The sequence below is a fragment of the Barbus barbus genome, assembly GCF_936440315.1.
Source record: "Barbus barbus genome assembly, chromosome: 45".
In the NCBI taxonomy this organism is placed as follows: domain Eukaryota; kingdom Metazoa; phylum Chordata; class Actinopteri; order Cypriniformes; family Cyprinidae; genus Barbus; species Barbus barbus.
This window is the reverse complement of record NC_136723.1, coordinates 8,062,493-8,081,069: the sequence shown is the minus strand read 5'-3', so window position 1 is coordinate 8,081,069 and position 18,577 is coordinate 8,062,493. Positions and strand designations below refer to the sequence as shown.

General features: G+C 35.9%; 2 protein-coding genes across 5 annotated transcripts; both read right to left on the bottom strand.

Moving 5' to 3' along the window:
• Window positions 1–446: 446 nt before the first annotated feature.
• On the bottom strand, window positions 447–4,315 carry LOC306863748 (transducin beta-like protein 2). Of its 2 annotated transcripts, none has more exons than XM_079407283.1 (8): window positions 4,277–4,315; window positions 3,845–4,156; window positions 3,325–3,440; window positions 2,816–3,000; window positions 2,590–2,741; window positions 2,359–2,485; window positions 1,958–2,110; window positions 447–1,010 (listed from the first exon to the last, which is right to left on the bottom strand). In XM_079407283.1, the coding sequence occupies exons 2-8, from the start codon at window positions 3,966–3,968 to the stop codon at window positions 551–553; spliced, it is 1,317 nt and encodes a 438-aa protein (XP_079263409.1). In that variant the 5' UTR covers window positions 3,969–4,156; window positions 4,277–4,315; the 3' UTR covers window positions 447–550. The 2 variants fall into 2 exon arrangements, with proteins under 2 accessions (XP_079263409.1, XP_079263410.1); XM_079407284.1 differs by having other exon boundaries at window positions 3,845–4,081; window positions 4,277–4,308.
• Window positions 4,316–5,154: 839 nt separating this feature from the next.
• On the bottom strand, window positions 5,155–18,203 carry LOC306864051 (PR domain zinc finger protein 15-like). Of its 3 annotated transcripts, none has more exons than XM_079407751.1 (24): window positions 18,129–18,203; window positions 17,043–17,082; window positions 16,787–16,880; window positions 15,986–16,139; window positions 15,756–15,908; window positions 15,494–15,596; window positions 15,169–15,417; window positions 14,900–15,050; window positions 13,883–14,004; window positions 13,671–13,765; window positions 13,456–13,543; window positions 12,892–13,059; window positions 12,522–12,616; window positions 12,313–12,444; window positions 11,961–12,104; window positions 10,511–10,674; window positions 10,347–10,426; window positions 10,133–10,252; window positions 9,869–10,000; window positions 8,942–9,025; window positions 8,681–8,856; window positions 7,401–7,478; window positions 7,073–7,276; window positions 5,155–6,184 (listed from the first exon to the last, which is right to left on the bottom strand). In XM_079407751.1, the coding sequence occupies exons 2-24, from the start codon at window positions 17,071–17,073 to the stop codon at window positions 5,645–5,647; spliced, it is 3,357 nt and encodes a 1,118-aa protein (XP_079263877.1). In that variant the 5' UTR covers window positions 17,074–17,082; window positions 18,129–18,203; the 3' UTR covers window positions 5,155–5,644. The 3 variants fall into 3 exon arrangements, with proteins under 3 accessions (XP_079263877.1, XP_079263876.1, XP_079263875.1); XM_079407750.1 differs by having other exon boundaries at window positions 14,900–15,053; window positions 18,129–18,199; XM_079407749.1 differs by having other exon boundaries at window positions 5,156–6,184; window positions 7,401–7,481; window positions 14,900–15,053; window positions 18,129–18,199.
• Between the last annotated feature and the right edge of the window lie 374 nt (window positions 18,204–18,577).

Below are 18,577 nucleotides of genomic sequence, written 5' to 3'. Positions count from 1 at the left end.
TTATTTACATTAATCTTTAGGACAGCAATGAATAAGATAAAAATGTAATAAAAAGCAATAAAAAAGTTTAATATACTTATTTACATTTTTTAAATATACTTTTTTTTGTTCTTTGATGATTTAAATACTCCCAGTTCAATATGCAGAGACAACTATAAGTAGACATAATTATAAAAAGTCAAATATAATGCAGTGCAAAGGCAAAACAGTGACTAAACATTTTCAAAATTTAGTTATCAGATTATGAGCCGTCTTTTGTCAGACAGGTTTGGCTCAGCTATGCTAGTTTAGATTAAAAAAAAGAAATATATATATATATATATGGGTATGTTTTCATTTCTGTATGACTGCACTACATTTCCCTTCAAAAGCTTAAAAGACACCTTTAAAGCCACAAAGAGGTGGCAGTAGAAAAATCAGTGAAAGAGGAACAAACTTAATTGACAAACACTTAAAAACACCCAATTTATTCAATAAAATCAGCATGCTAAAGCAACAAATTTGAAAAAAAAAAAAAAAGGCTAGATTTCTAGTGAAAACAAATCAGCTTTTAGATCTTTGTTGCATTCAGTACTGTGTCCAGAGCATTCTGAGCATCTGTTATCTGCTGCTGGAGTCTCTGTCTCACTCCATCATTTGAGGCTTTCTTCAGCATGGTCTGCATGTCCTGGATGGCAGCGCGGTAACCGGTTACATTGTGAAAGACGCGAATGGCACGGTCCCCACTACTCACTAGGAAACGATTGTTGATGTCAAACTTAAGGTCGGTTATCTCTTCGCTGTGAACACCGTGAAACTCCTCCTCTAGTTCACCAGTGCTGGTACTGTACATGGCAATATCACAACCGTTTGATATGGCTACTACACGACCGTCAGGAGACAGGGCAATGCGGCTCCCCTCCGACACCTGACATGGCACGGTCCGGAGCAAATATGGGTCCTGCTTTTTCTTATACTCCACATCAGTGTCCCACAGCTTCCACGTGCCATCTTTGGACACAGTCACCATTCTATAAAAAGGCAGTGATATAAATGTTATTAAAAGGTTAGTCCACTCAAAGAAAATTCTGTTTTTTCACAAATTTATGTTGTTCCGATAACACCTTTGTTAATCTTCGGAATACAAATTAAGATATTTTTGATGAAATCTGAGAGCTTTCTGACCCTACATAGACAGAAACGCAACTGAAATGTTCCCAGTTCCAGAAACGTAGTATCGTTGAATAGTTGTTATTTTTGTTTTCTTTGCACACAAGAATTATTCTCATAGCTTTGTAAAATTAAGGTTGAACCACTGATGTCACATGGGCTATTTTACCGATGCCCTTACTATGTTTCTGGGTCTGGGAACATTTCAGTCACTATGCAGGGTCAGAGAGCTCTTGGATTTCATCCAAAAATATCTTAATTTGGCTTCTGAAGCTGAACGATATAATGGTGAGTAATTAATAACAGAATTTTCATCTTTGGGTAAACTGTCCCTTTAAGTATAGCCATCTAAACTCAAACTACAAATTAAAAGTTTCTGCAGTGTTCATATGCAAGTAACAAAATTATTAACACACCTTAAAATCATGTTATTAAAACTGTTCACTAATTAATAACAGTGTTGTTTTTGTTAACTAAAATTTGGCTAATTGCAAAAAACATTTATACACAAGATGAAAAACTTATTACGGAATAATTATGGAAATTACTGAAAACTTAAATAAAATAGAGCTAAAAATAAATATTAAAATAATAAAATCACAAAGAAAAATTTAATATTGCTAAAATTAAAATAAAATCTAATTTAAAATATTTAAGATAACTCAAAATATTAATAGATGCCATAATGAATATCAAGTATTAATATATTCTATATTTATTTATATGAATTAGTTATTATTGTATTTATATAAATATATTTATATCTATTATATTTTTTGTTCAATGGTAAAAGATGAGATGATCTTGCCTCCGAGAGTCATTGGAGAAATCAAAGGAGTAAACCCCAGCTGAGTGTCCCTTAAGGTCAAACGCACGGGCGACCTCTTTGAACTCCCCTGATTTAGCAAAACAAACCTCCCACACCTTCACATCAGGGGTAAAGCCACAGGAAGCAACAAACCTTATGAGAAGGAAAAAAATATTTCTGCATTACATCCATATTCTTTATTACCACTGATGCGCCAATGAATCCTTTTATGACTCTTTGTGTTACAAAGAAGGTTTCATCAAAGAAAGGACATCAACATAACACATTTGTTCAACTCCATTCAAAATGTCAATTCAGATTTTAGTGTATATATCAGTAGAAAATAAAAAAAATATATGATATGAGCCCTTTAAAGACTAGAGGTATCAAAAAAAACAAACCTTCCACACGGTGACACAGCCACATGTGAGTTGGTCATCTGATTCGTGTTAATAGAAGCTAAAACCTCTCCCTTTAGATCCCAGATCACAATGGTGGTGTCAACAGAGGCAGACATTATAAATTTGCCTGAAAACAGAATACACAATTACTATTTAAGTCTAATGTAAGCTTGCTTAGCCTATGTTCATCCCATTTAGTGTAACTGCTTTTAATTACTGGAGTCCACCGACCTGTCTCGGCAATTCCGATGTTGATAATGATCCCCTTGTGTTTCTGAGGGAAATCCTCAGAGGCAGCTTTGAAACTGAATGTCCCATCATCCTTTTTAATCATCTTGTAGATGCGTATGGTCTCTCCATTAGCCAGCCAAGTGATAAACGCTCTAGGGAGAAACACAAACCAGTCAGCAGCAATAACAGTTACAGAAACAGCATGTTATGACGACGTCAAGCGTACCGGGAGTCTGGGCTGAAGCGGACGAGTGTGGCATGGTCGAACTCAACATTGGCCCGCAAACACTTGTGATCTCGATCCAGGAAGTCTTTGGTGCTCCAGATCCTGATGGTACGATCATTGGAGCAAGATGCAAGGTATTTGCCATTGCTACTAAAATCCAGACAGGAGACATTACCGCTGTGATTCTAGAAAGGAGAAATTAAATGCACAGAAATATCAATATATAAGACTTTGACATGCACCTAAAGACAACAGTTTGAAATCTTAACGGGTTACATATATTATATAAACTATTTTAATTAGAACCATTATGAAGCAAGGTGTGTGTAAATGTTTTTTAATGTAACATTATCTTCAGAAATCATTCTAATATGCTGATTTGCTGCTCTTATCATCAATGTTGAAAACAGTTGTATAGGAATCTTTTGTAACATTATAAATGTCTTTACTGTAACACGCCTTGGCAGTAGATGTGTTAACTATATCCTCGAGATTTAAGCACGAATCACCTTTAGAGAGGAAGCCAGTAGCTGGTGAGAGAATGTGCGCTGCTGCGGTTTCTCCTTACGGGGGCGCTGTTGATGCTTCTGCTTTTTCGAAGAAGCCTTCTCTGCATTTTCCTCCACTGTAACAGTATCCAGCAGTTTGATTATGAAGACGTGACATAAACTACTTTAAAACATAAAAACTAAAGCTATTGTTAGTGTGAAGAAATCAACTTCAAAGTTTAAGTTGCTGGCAGGTGTGTGTGACACACACACACACACGTCTGGTTTGCTATCCTTGTGGGGACTCTCCATAGGCGTAATGCTTTTTCTACTGTACAGACCGAATTTTTTATTGCCCTACACCTAAACTTAGCCCTCACAGGAAACTTTCTGCAATATTAGATTTTCAAAAAACAACATTCTGTGTGATTTATTAGCTTGTTTACCCATGGGGACCTCAGATTTGACACGAGTCCCCTGAGTCTGTGTGTATTCAGGTTTAAGTCCCCACCTGAATAGAAAAACAGGCGCACACACTTACCCGGTGCACTGGTGTCTGTCTTCTGCTCAGATAATTCGCCTCTCTGTCTGCTCACAGCCATAGCCACTAACACAACCAGCGCACCTATCAGTAGCGACAGTGCAAAGATCGCCGCAAACTCCATCTTGGCGAGATCTGTGCCACGTTTTCACTCCTGACACAAGACTGGCTGTGTAGCTGCAGATCTGTCTTTCTCTGTTTTCTGTAACTCGAGTCGCACTTCACTCCAGTGACTCGCTGCAACACATAACCGTGCTCTTCACTGACTGTGTGCTTCTGCATCAAACTTCTCAGGCTTTACGCGACAGTCCCCTGTATTCGTTTTGAAAATAGCAGAACTTGTTATAAAAAATACGTGTATGAAATAAAAGCTCAAAATGTCTCATAGAATGAATTACATTATACGGAATCTAGTAAGATACGTCTACTCACCACCGCGCAGCCGCGAGATGCTCTCCTTCGCTGTGGCGTGAATGACGTTGGTAATGTTAGCGCCTCTAGCGGTTTGGAGTCGCAGCAGAGCACTTGCATTTGGATCGTGGACGTTTTTAACTGGATAATCAGGTTAAAATATACAGGCTCGCACTAGCCTGACGATCATGTTACCCAGCGCTCAATTTAATTAGATAAAATTAAGGATATAAATATTAAGACATTTTACATTTCCTTTGTTTTATTTTTTAATCCTAAAAACATTTTCAGGTTGCTTTCTATATTTATTACATTTGATTTCAGGTGTTGTGTTATACAGTTCTATTTCTGTCAAATGCAGACATATAGATAAATAATATATAAAATATTATTCACAACAAATTCAAAGATTTGTTAGTTTTAAAGTACATGAGATTGCATTTAAAAAAAAAAATTCCCCTGTGATTTCAGATTGAAATCAAATATTGGGGAATAAAATTAATTTTATTCATCAGGAATACTATTTAAATTTCATAGTATTGATTTATATGAATTTTATATCGCAATTATTGGCATTTCCAATATTTTTGGTTTGTTTGGGGGTGGGTTCATATATGCAGAGTTCATTTACAAAAGCAGACAACTCAGTTTTTAACAATTTTCATTTTGTTAAGTTTTTCATTGTGCAGTCCAATTAATCTCAATCAAACTGCAGTTGGGTTATTTTGATTAAGTAATCATAACTCAAAAACACTAACACAATAAAAACATGATGACATAATAAAAATCATGATTTTTGGGGGAAAAAAAGTGATCTGTTTTCGCAAATAAACTCTTCATATATATATGAAGTGTATTTAATTTATAGTCTATCCATTAATACAAGTTCAACACAAAGATAAAACTTCAGAGTCCATGCATTTATTAGAAGGACAATCCATTTTTTTAAAAAGGAAACAAAAAAATAGAAAATATTTTCAATTAGCACTTACAATACAATCTATCCATGTATTACATTTATATCAATTCATTCTTTTTGACATCATCAATCCACAGGTGCTACAGCATGACATCATACAACAAATATAATCTGAGTTATTATTTAATAAGTTCCCCACTTCTTCTTAAATCATAATCAGACATTTCATGCATTCATTTTAAAAGAAAAAGAGAAGATAATCACCTCCAGGATCTTAATAATTTGTTGAAATTGTCCAGTGATTTTTAATAAATTAACAAAATACTTGCGCTGCCCTTATTGTCCCAGTCAGACTTTCAACAAAGAGAAGTGCTCAATAAGTAACAAAACCTTCCATCATATTGGTCCTAATTCTTAACCAACTTCCAAAATTGGACCGTAGCTATAAATGATATTGTATACCTAATTTCTCAGTAGCTGAACATCTGTGGTGCTGCAGCGGGCTGTTGTTGGGAAGGTCCTGTGACCTGCGGCTGAATCTGATGCCTTTGTTCTGGCAGTGGTTGTGGCTGTTCTGGGGGGGCCTGAGAGTCTGTCTGGGTTTCATCTATGGTGGTCGCATGAGATCCGTTGGTCGGTGCGACGGGCCTCCAGGTTAGAGCGGGCTGCTCCAGCTGGTGGGAGATCGGGTTGACGAAGGTAGTGAGGTTGATGAAATGTGCAACCGCTTGTGTAGCGGTGGCCCCCGTGGATCCCACCGCCTCTGACTGGAGATCGGCCAGCCGGTTGTGGAGCATCGCCGAACCGCTGACAGCATCAAATGTCACCGTGAGGATGGAGCTGTCCAGGGTGAGGGGGCGATCGCTTGGAGCGAGGTGGCCGACAGCGACGGGCTGCAGGTTGCTGAACTGTGCAGGAGCGGGTGTGGTGATGGGGGTCATGGTGATGTTGGTCAAACTGACCGAGCTGGAGGGGGCTGGAGGGGCGCTGGGGTCAGCCAGCACTACCACCTGTGTGTGTACATTGGACAGAGAAGATTATTCTATATAATCGAATGAAACAACACTTAAAATCAAAGTTGGATTAAAAGTCATGGATTGGATTTCACAACCTAGTTTGCTTTAAACAAAGTGAAACAAAATATTTGACCATTGAAAAAAAGATTTTATCCCTCAGGAATTGATTTGGTCTAGGCTACATACATTGGCCGATATTAGAGATTTATGTATTAACTCAATTAAATGTTAGTTTAATAACACTGTTAAATGTAATCTTTAGTAAATCTCAAAATGAATATCCATTTTTTACTGTATATTATTAAGTTATGATGCCTAAATTAACTTAACTGATTTAATTTTTAAATTATTTGGGAAAATAGAATTTTATTTTCTGCCAATCATCAGTTTCAGCCATTACATGAAAATAATTATCTGTTTATCATCAGAATTTTCATAACGGTAATTGAATTGTGAAAAGGATCATGCTTAATATGACCAGGGATGTGCATTATGGAAGTGAATAGTGTTCATTTTTAAATGTATAAAATTAAATTAATTTAATAACACTGTTAAATGTAATCTTCAGCCAATCTTAAAATTAACACATTTTTATACTGTACATTACGTTATGATACCAAATTCACTTGTAGCATTTAAAAAATGGATTTTAGGGTTTAATTTTTTATTTGTTTAGACAAAATAATAATAAAAAATAAAAAATAATAAACTCTTAACTAGTTAACTAAAATATGAACTTATTTAGACACATAATATAGAATTTTAATTGAATTGTGAAAATTGTAAGATCAGCAATGGGCATTAACAAAATAAACAGGGTTGATTTTTACTTCATGTTGACATCATGCAAAATGCTTGGAAATAATTTCTGATAAAACAAACCTGCTGAATGCTCTGCACAGCAGAGTTGGTTTCATCTCCCACAGTGGTGGAGAACTCAGGGGTTTTGCTGTTGAAGTCAGCGTACTCGTCTGAATCAGACAGCTCAGACTCATGAGGCAGGTGTTTTGCCCTCTTCTTGGAGGGATTGGAGTTCCTGGAGACTTTTTCTGGAGTGAGAGAGCCTTTCTCCAGAGTCAGAGAGGACTGAACAACAGCGAGAATCCAAATCATGAAAAAACACATTCAAATGTCTCTCATGCAACACTATCCTCCTTTAATTTTCATTCTCTGTCTATCATCACACAATACAGGCTACTAAAAGACAAACCTGTGAAATACTGATGGTGGAGGCGTCGACTGTTGAGGGTTCCTGAAGATCAAAGTCACCCAATCGTACTGTCACAATCTGCTGAGATCACATGAAACTTAGACATCTTAGGTTTCCATAAGCACAAAAACGTTAAAAATATGAGATATGACAAAGTGAAATGAAAACATCCTTTAAATTCAGTGAGTATTTTGTCATTTCATAATCTTTCATTTTATTTTTGAATTCATTCGTTTTATTTATATAGTGCTGTCAAATGATTAATTGCATCCAAAATAAAAGTTTTTGTTTACATAATATATGTGTGTGTACTCTGTATATTTATTATGTATATATAAATACACACACATGCATGTATATATATATAAAATAAAAATATGTTATGTTTATAGATTAAATATATTTATATATAATAAAAATAAAACAAATATTTTCAAAATATATACTGTATGTGTTTATATATACATAATAAATATCCACAGTACACACACATATATTATGTAAACAAAAACATTTATTTTGGATGCAATTAATCGTTTGAAAGCACTAGTTTTATTTTAGTCTATTTTACTGACTAAAATAGTATGTAATTTACAGTAAAATACAGTAAAAATAATAATATTGTGAAATATTATTACTATTTTATATTTGCACATTTTTTTGCTGCTTGATATTTTTGTGGACGCTGTGATAGACTAACATACAAAAGTTTGGGGTAAGTAAGATAAACAAATACTTTTATTCAGCAAAGATGCATTAAATTGATCAAAAGTGACAGTAAAGACAGACAGTTTTATTTTACTCACTAAGACAGCATGTCATTTATTCAACAAATACATTATTTATTTGAAGAAAACGTATAGACAGATATTTTCAAAATTTACATTTTAAAAAATCTATAGTTTATTTAATTTAAATGTGTAGAATTGACAAAAGAATGTATAAAATGTTTTAAATGTATAACAAGATTTATCAATACAAAATACATGAACTATGGTTGAATTATTTGATGCAAATGTTTTACATTTAGCAGATGTTTTATCTGAAGTGACTTACAAACGTCACATTTTCTACATTTTTCTTCCTCTATGTCACTGTAAGTGCATTGTTAATATCTTGTCATTCATTTTTTTCTCGTCATACATACCAGTATTTTAATTAAAACAATTTAATAATCATCATTATCATCTTAATTATCATTGACAATATAAAAAAAACTTAATTTTTTTTTATTTTATCACTAATGTCATTAACCTTCGAGGCGTGTGGTAGTGTCTCACCTCGGGGTGCTTGCGGCGCATGTGGCGGTTCATGGAGGCGCGTGTAGAGACTTTGGTGCCACACAGGTGGCAGCTCTGAGCCTCCACCTTCTCATGGGTCAACTGCATGTGTTTCTGCAGCATATACTGCGTCACATACTTCTTGTCACAGACGGCGCAAGAAAACGTCTTTCCAACTGCAAAAGAGAAACAGATGAGAGTAAAAATCTGACTGTTTTTCTGAAACTAAACCAAACTCTATAATATTTCATTAAATTGTACCTGTATGAATAAGCTTGTGCGTCTCCATTGTGTTTCTCTCACTAAACGTCTTCCCACACAGTTCACACATGAAGTCCTTTGTGCCTGCAGGAATATATGATTATTATTGCTGTCAAACGATTAATCGCATCCAAAATAAAAGTTTTTGTTTACATAATATATGTGTGTTTATTGTGTATATATAAATGCATACACATACAGCATATATTTTGAAAATATTTACATGTATAGATTTATATTCACATAATTTATATCATATATAAATATATTTAATATATAAACAGCATATTTTTCTTAAATATATACATGCATGTGTGTGTATTTATATATGTGACCCTGGACCACGAAACCAGTCATAAGGGTACATTTTTCGAAATTGAGATTTATATATCATCTGAAAACTGAATAAATAAGCTTTCCATTGATGTATGGTTTGTTATGATAGGACAATATTTGGCCGAGATACAACTATTTGTAAATCTGGAATATGAGGGTGCAAAAAAATCTAAATATTGAGAAAATCGCCTTTAAAGTTGTCCAAATGAAGTTCTTAGCAATGCATATTACTAATCAAAAATGAAGTTTTGATATATTTACAGTAGAAAATTTACAAAATATATTCATGGAACATGATCTTTACTTAATGTCCTAATGATTTTTGGCATAAAAGAAAAATCAATAATTTTGACCCATGCAATGTATTTTTGGCTATTGCTACAAATATACCCCAGCGACTTAAGACTGGTTTTGGGGTCCAGGGTCACATATTTATAATAAATATACACAGTACATACACATATATTATGTAAACAAAACCTTTTATTTTGGATGCGATTAATCGTTTGACAGCACTAATTATACTTTGAATCTTGTTTTGCAGTATATATCATATGTAACATTACAGTACATATCTAGAATGTTGCTCACCCATGTGTCTTTTGTAATGCTTCAGCATGTTAACTTTCTGGGCAAATTTGCGGTTACACTCTTTGCATTCGTATTCTTTAATTCCTTTGTGCAGCTTCATATGATGCCGCAGAGCATGTTTTGTCTTCATGCCTGGAAAACACAGACAAATATATGTACTCTTCCCATAAATGTGTTGCTTTTGGAATCATTTATGGTTAAACTTAAACCACAGCGTCTCACATTATTATGTTTCATGGGATAAAGAGGGATAAGTGTCCGTACCTTTCCCACACTCTGCACACAGGAAGTCTCTGACGTTGTCATGGACTCTCAGATGTTCCTTTAGCATGTCTTTCCTGGCGAAAGACTTTCCACACTGATCACAGCAATGGCTCTTCACTCCTGTGGTGGCGAGCGGGTTTAGCATTTGAACTAAGCCTTGTATATAAAATGAATTACATTGTACAATGTCATATATTGGTAATACTAGACTCACCTGTGTGGATGATTTTGTGCCTCTCCAGGTTGCCGATGCTGTTAAAAATCCGTCCACACATGTCACACGGATGAATATATCTGTGAAGAAAGTAGTGGAAGTTAACTCCGCTACAAAAAGAAACCTCACAAGGTTACCATCTGTGTTTAAAAGCTGTGTCTTACTTCTGCACTGCAGGATCAGGCAGGTGGTCTCGGTGGATGACCAGGTGAGCGTTGTACGTGGCCTTCAGAGCAAAACGGCGGTTACACATGGTGCAGTTGTAACCTTTTTCCCTATGCATGTCCATTATGTGTTTCAAGTAGTCACGACCCTTGGCGAATGTCACCTGAGAAAGTTGATAAAAAGTGGGGGAAAGGGAGAATGTAAATGAAATGTAAATAAATGATTTTGCTAGGAATATAAAATTGCACTAATTTGAATGTTCTTTTTATTAAGCCATTAAAAGTTTTTTGAATTTCAATGAAGTGATTTAACTATTAATTTGTGGCAATACTAAAAAGCATGTTCATGGAAACCTATACATGGTTTTTTATGCAATAATATGTTTTATACATATACACATTTCATAAATTATAAGTAAGGAATAATTGACGACGGGCCGTTGAATTATTAGAAAAATAATGCACACCCGAGGTGGTGATGCGGCCACGACGCGAAGCGGAGTGGCCGTTACACCTCGGGTGTGCATTATTTTTCTAATAATTCAACGGTCCGGAGTCAATTATTCCGCTTATACTACGGTTGCCACACCTCAAGACATCGATCAGATTATATATTTCAAGGGATTAGTCCGGTTTTTCTACTTAAATCGCTATTGTGAGTAGGATTATTTCTTCCGCATCTCATCCAACGACTCTTTTGCTAGTTCCAAAACGTCATTTTAAAGCTGGCAATGGAGGCTTGAGCCGTTGATAGCAGACTAATGCAGTTAATAATGAAGTTATTAGAAAGAGAGCGAGAGAGACAGAGACACAGAGAAAGAGAAACAGAGAGAGAGAGAGAGAGAGAGAGAGAGCTTGTATGAATTAGGCTACCTCTGTGTGTCCCTCAACAGTGTTCTGAAGCACCGTCTCTAAACTGTAAGTCTGCTTTAAGATGCAGCGCTGTTATTACCTCGCTAGTGAGAAATGTCATGTGTAGCCTTTAAGTTGCTACACTAGGCTAACTGATAAAATCGTCAGGGCAGCGCTGACAACGATGCGAAGTGATATGGAACTGTAATGCGGTCAAGAAAGCTGCCTGGAACTACGTTCCCTGAAAATAATTGCACACCTCAGAACGTTCGTCAGCCAATCAGATTCAAGCATTCAACGGCCCCGTAGTATAATGTGGAAACATACGTCGTTAAATATGGCTGTTCATTTCTATTGTTTATATAGCGGTGCATATAAATGAAAATGAATAAATAGCAAAACATACACAATATTTTCATCTACATTTAATTCTTGCAATAAACATATTTATTTAATTTGTAACAACTAATGAAATTATGGTTACTTATAAAGAAATAATTTCAAAGCAAAATAAAAATTAGACATTAATGTCAAAAGGCTGGACATTTTAAGATGTCCCAATATTTAATCAATAATGACAGTGGCGTCTCCTCTTTACCTGACATTTCTTGCAGCTGTATTTGTGATGTTCAGGATCGTTCTTCTCATCTTCCTCATCAGAGCTATCATCACTCTCCTCCATAGAGATGCCAATCTTCTTAATGAAGTCTTCTCTCTCCTGCTCGTCCATTAAGGCGATGTCCTGAAAAAGATGCTTTTGGAACTCAAGTACAACATCGCAAATAAATCCCCAATTATATTTCCATTCAATGCCCCTTAACAAAAATGCTTTTGATAGACAATGGTGGATCCTATTTATTCAACATTTCCTTCAGGCCGACTAGTCATTCAGACAACTCACCAATTACTTAACTAAAGAAGAAATTGTTTAGCATGCCACTATTCCTCACCTTAAAGTGAACATGAATGTGATCTCTCAGCACATCCACGCGAAAGAATTTGCGGCCACAGATCTCACAGGTGTATTTCTTGTCCCCGTGGGTTAGTAAGTGTTTGTTCATGTTACTCCGACAGGAAAACACCTTGAATAAAAAGTTTTTTTTTTTATTCCGTTTCACTGATATCAAAATATTTGGTGTCACTGATGTAGGAAAGCCACCTTTCCACAAATGGGGCACGCTGAAGGCTCCTTCCTGTATTTGCTTCCCTCCTCCCCATTCGCTTCAAACTCCTCTTGTTTCATGTTCTTCGGGCCTGTGGAAAAGCAATGGGTGGTGGAAGCCATTAGTGCACACACAGAGGAAGTGACATAATGGTTGATGATCTCTGCTTAAAGCGAAGGGCAAAGAAAGTTAATGAGGCCTAGAAACAGATGTGCAAGAACCATGGTTGTGCTTATTTACTGATTAGATAAACTTTAGATGTTACCTACCAATTTTCACTTTTAAACATACTTTATAGATATGCATGGAGTCTTTACTTGGTTTATTTGAAGAGTTACAATTGAAGCAGCAATCTCAAAAATTTACCAACAACATGCCGCCTCTGGTGGTCTTGCATGACATCTTTGCGGTAGAACATCTTATTGCAGATTTCACATGCGTAGAGTTTCTCTCCATGTTTCTTTTTGTGCTTGGACAAATTACTGTTGGTGGAGAAAAACCTCGAGCATATTTCACACTGGAACGTTTTGTCATCTGCAAAAAGAGGAGAACCTATGAAACAGATGTTGTGCATGCTGTCAAAAACATATTTTATGCATTTATACATAAATCTATTTCTAAAGTGTGTATTATAACTCAAGTCGCGAAGATTGAATTGTAAATGATTAGGCACTGTTCATTTAATTAATTACATAATACTCTAATTAAACAGTCATATTTGTTTTTAATCAGTGAATTAAATCGGCAGCACTAAAAAGTCAATTGAGCAATAAATCCAAAAATGTAATGTTACATTTCATAATAATAATAATTATTATTTGTTTATTTAATATTTGCACACAAATATGTATAAATAGTTTGCAATAACAATTAACGGTGCAATGCTAAAATGATTTAATGAATGTTATTAAAATGAATCTTCTTCTTTACCTGTCCTGCAGTTATGAAATCTTAAGGCATTTTCCACTCGGAAGAATTTCTCACAGGTTGAACATTTGTATCTGTACTCTACGTCAGGCTAAAAAAACATACAAATCCACAATACATAAACAGATTCACGTAAAATCAATGCATTTAGCCATCTTTAAATACATTATTTTATTCAATCAGAAAATAATACATTATTGGTTAAAAATATGCCATACCTCATTCTTGCTGTGTTTGTATGATATATGCTGTTTAAGACTCTCCTTTCGACTGAACATCTTGTCACACTCGTCACACTTAAAACATTTATCGCCTGTAAACGAGGTAAACAGTTTAGATTAACCATAAAGCATATGACACAAAATGACTAAGCATATGGCACCTCTAAAGGAGTGTGATAAGTCATTTCTCAGGATGATGGGAGAGTTACCGTGGGATCGGATGTGTCGGTTGAGGTTGCTGCTGTTCTGAAACACCTTACTGCAGAGGCAGCACTGGTAAACTCTTTTATGATCACCTCCCTGCCGCAGAGATCGCTTCCTCATACCAGGTCTAACAGACAAATAAAATAAAGAATCAATCAATGAAAAAAGTTAAATTACACTATTGTTCAAAAGCGTGGGGGCAGTAAGCTTTTTTATTTATTTTTTGCATTTATTTGATAAAAAATACAAGAAAAACATCAATACTGTGAAATATTATTACAAACTATTTTCTATTGTAATATATTTTAAAATGTAACTTATTCCTGTGATGCAAAGTTAAATTTAAAGCTGCAGTCCGTAACTTTTTTTGGTTAAAAATGACCCAAAAACAATATTTGAGCAAGTACATAATGGCAATATATGGTGAAAATTCTTATTTGGGTCATATATTCCAAGACGTAGGCTAGAATCTGTGATTGCGAAGTACAGTAAACATCCACACTGGTGCGGTGACTGACTGACTGCCACACATACTCCTCAAAACATTAGATTAATCCGCGCTGGAGCCGTGCCGACTCACGCAAGGAAGTGCAAAAACTGCAATTCCAGGTTTTCAAACAGAGATGGCGACAAAGAGGCAAAACGTACGGACTGCAGCTTTAAGCATCATTACTTCAGTCTTCAGCGTCACGTGATCCTTTAGAAATCCTGATATGCTGATTTGGCGCTCAAGAAACATTTCTTATTATCAGTGTTGAAAACAGTTGTGCTGCTTAATATATTTGTGGAAACTGTTTTTTTAGGATTTTTTAAATAATAGTAAGTTCATAAGAACAGCATTTATTTGAAATAGAAATCTTTTGTAAATTTGTAAATGTCTTTGCTGTCACTTTTGGTCATTTTAATGCATCCCTGCTGAATTTCTTTAAAAAAAGGAACTAACCCCAACTTTTAAACAGTAGAATATGTGCTTTACAAACACAGAGGATATGACATAAAGGAATTGTAAAAGGTGTCCTTACTTCCCAGTGGAGATGAGGGAGCGTGTCACCCAAGATGTTTTGAGTGGCGGGCCGTCTCCGGCAACCACCTCTTGGATATCCAGCACAGACAGGGGAACATCAGGAGCCACAGTAGTGAGAGGCTGCTCACCGGACACAGGAACAGAGGCTTCTACTAGATGGGAGGTGCAAAAATAAACCTCATTCAAACAATTTTCCAAGTGTTACTTTTCTGAAATGTGCTTAAATAACTTACTTTGTAAGTCATACCCCTAAAATTCCCACCTCACCTTGATTAGAATCAGATGGTCCAGGTTTCTTTGTTTTTGTTCGTCGTGCCCTCCCTTGTTTTCTGGTTGGCTCTGGTGGGGTGGGGGCAATGTTGGCTGTGTTGTTTTGGGATAACGACTCTGCACCCAGCTGGACAGGTGGGTCTGTGGCAGGCAAGGGGGTTTGGCAAAGCAGCTGGTCCGGGACAAGAAGGGTCCCTGTTGGTGGCCCCTTTGCCGGAGGGACTCCAGGTTTGTTGGACACCATTTCTGAAGACGCAAAGAATGAATTACTTCATCCAACAGAGCTATACTTCACATTGTACAAACTTTAAAGCACACATACCTGGTGGAGGTGAAAGTACAAGTGGTCTAAGAATAGGCCGATCCATTTTTTTGGCATAAAAAGCTCCATACCAGACTCTGAGCTCTGTTCCGGGTAGAATATCCTGGGGTGGCGCAAATGAGAGAACAATCAAAGTAAATTTGAAGTTTAATAACACACAATAATAAACAAAACTGTTTATTATTTATCTGTAACCGTCCTCACTATATAATCATAGTGCTATGAATGGCACAGAAGTGACTGAAGTGTGGTGTCAATTCACCTGTGATGTATTAAAGTAAACTTCATCATCTTGCTGGTATGCCGTCAGATTCTGGTGTTTGTGGTCTGTTGCAGGCCGAACCAACATCATCCAGTTACAGTCGTCTTCATTGGATGTATCAAAACAAACCACCGAGCCGTGCTTTTGAAATATCTAAGATACACAATAGAGAAAACATTAAGTATTGGCCCATTTGGATAGGTGTGGTATATTGACGGTCTATTATTTACCTTTAAAGGGAATGCCCCCTCAATTTGAAGGCTTAGAACCCTCTTGGCCTCAAACGGGCCAAATCGAGTCCTCTTAACCAGCCGACTAAGCACAAACACACCTTCTTTGCCCTCCTCAGCCAACCCGATCTCCAAGCTGTCTGGTAAAGACGACCTAGAACATGGACAATGATAATGTTAAAATTAAATAATATTAAAATTAAAAGTTCATATATAATATTAAGTTAATATATTATATACATCTAATATGAAAAAAAAAAAAAAAACTTTTATTCAGCAAGGAAGCATTAATTTGACCAAAAGTGACATTAAAAACTTATATAATGTTATAAAAACATTCTAAATTAATACTATTCTTTTCCTTTTTTTTCCTGATAAAAAAAAAAAAAAAAAAAAGGTTTCATGGTTCCCACAAAAATATTAAGCAGCACAACTTTTAATAATGAGAAATGTAATTTGATCAGCAAATTTGAATATTAGAATGATTTCTAAAGGGTCATGTGACACCGAAGACTGGAGTAATGGCTGCTGAAAATTAAGCTTTAAATTCATATGAATAAATTATATTTTGAAATATATTAAAACAGAAATGAGTTATTTTAAATGTTAATAATATTTCACAATATTACTTTTTAAAAACTGCCTTTACGTACTGTATTTGTCATAATAAAACACTGCTAATAAATGCAAGACAGAGTGGATTTCTGGCACATATGTTTATCTAATTGCGCTCAGTGCACTCAAGGAGTACCAAGACCCTTTCTGAGGGTATCTGGCCAAAAGCCACTCATGTCCGCTCACCGTGCCCGACTCAGAACAAACGAGTCCTTCACCGTGACGACAGGCCCCAGCTCAGGACACTCAGAGTCATGGTACTGCCCGCAGTCCTCACACCCTGCAGGAAGAACAGTCACATGCACATATTACGCCACATTCTTTAATAAAACAAGGACACCGCAAAAAAGCTTGACAGTGGCAATGAGGATACAGTTTTGCACTGTTACAATAATGTTGCATGCATATTCATAAACATGCGAGGTTATCGTTGCATACTTACAAATAAACTCCTCTGGTGTCTTCCCTGCCATTCTGACACCCTAGAGATGATGCATAAAATATGTACATTAGCGTAACAATTTCATTAATTTGTGGCATGGTGTCCTTATGAAATTTTAGCAAATTACAGAATAGCATTTAATATTATTTATTAATTAATCATTAAATGTCGATTACTACAGCAATTTCCTGACATTACTGTAAAAAACATTACATATTCAAACGTATAGGCCTATAATGCAGACTAATAACAGAAAAATTGTTTAAAAAGTGAAACCATTTTCTACAAATATTCGGATTTAATATCTCACAACGTTACAAAATACCTGGTTGTGTAACCATTCAGTAATTACTAAGTTACTTAAATACATCATAACAAAAGACACTTTAAAATGTAATTTTAAGGAAAGAAAGACACTTTAATACCTGAGGTATTAAAATGACACCACACAAGGTTTAAGTAAGTCATTTTTGGTATGAACTCGGTCTTTGATTATAACTTTATATATCTGGGCTAAAAATATGCACGAGCCTAGTATGCATTAAAAAGATTATATCATTATTATACTTAATAAAATTGCCCGTCCTTAATATCTTAATGCAAACACATTTAAATGTTCTTTCCCATTATAACTTTGCGTTCATTGCATTGTTGTCAGTCAGCAGAGCCCAATACACAGTACAACAGATTTTGTTGATGCTCCCAAGATCAACAATCATAACAAATGACGCTCTTTATCAACGCGGAACAGGGAGCAGTCCGACTGTAAGCAGCCAGGGAAAGAGTACAATACGGACAGAATCCGTGATTTGGGACGATTTCAAACTGTAGCCGGGTTTTAACTCCGATCTCAGGCTGCGCTCGCTCTCTTTCAGCAATGCAAATGTAACAAAGAACAATCGGCATGGCGGATGGACTGGAGACGCAGCGCTCATCTGGAGCAGAGCGTTTGAAAGCGCAAAGCTCCAGAAACTGCCTCCGCTAACACTTTTCATGGCTACCGCACCCGTGAATGAAGAGCAACTGGGCATTTCGCTCAATGCGTTTGAATATAAACGCCTCACAAGTTTAGCATGAAGTCATTACCTGGTTTCCAAACGTCTACACATTTAGCGAATCCTGACTCCGGGTTCCAATCCGCTCCAGAAACCGCGCAGGACCGGAAATAACACCCGCGAAGGGTATTATGGGAAGTGTAGTTTTTCCGTAAACGCCTTACCTTCGGATATTTTTTATTATATATTCCAGCTGAATAATTCAAGTATGCAAATGCATTCATGCAAAAACAAACTGTCTTAATTTTGAAAGCCAAAAAATAACACTGTAAAAACTATCACAGGAATGTTCAGTCAGTGTTTATTGCTCAAACTATTAAGGATATATTAATGAACACAATTCTTGCATAGCACAGTCTGACATTCATTATTGCACAGACATCAAAGTATGTCACTTTTGAGTTGTTCAGTCATGGAGTCAATTTGTTGGCTAACTGGGAAGCTAATTATTGGGTATGAAGAGTAACAAAAGTGAATTAC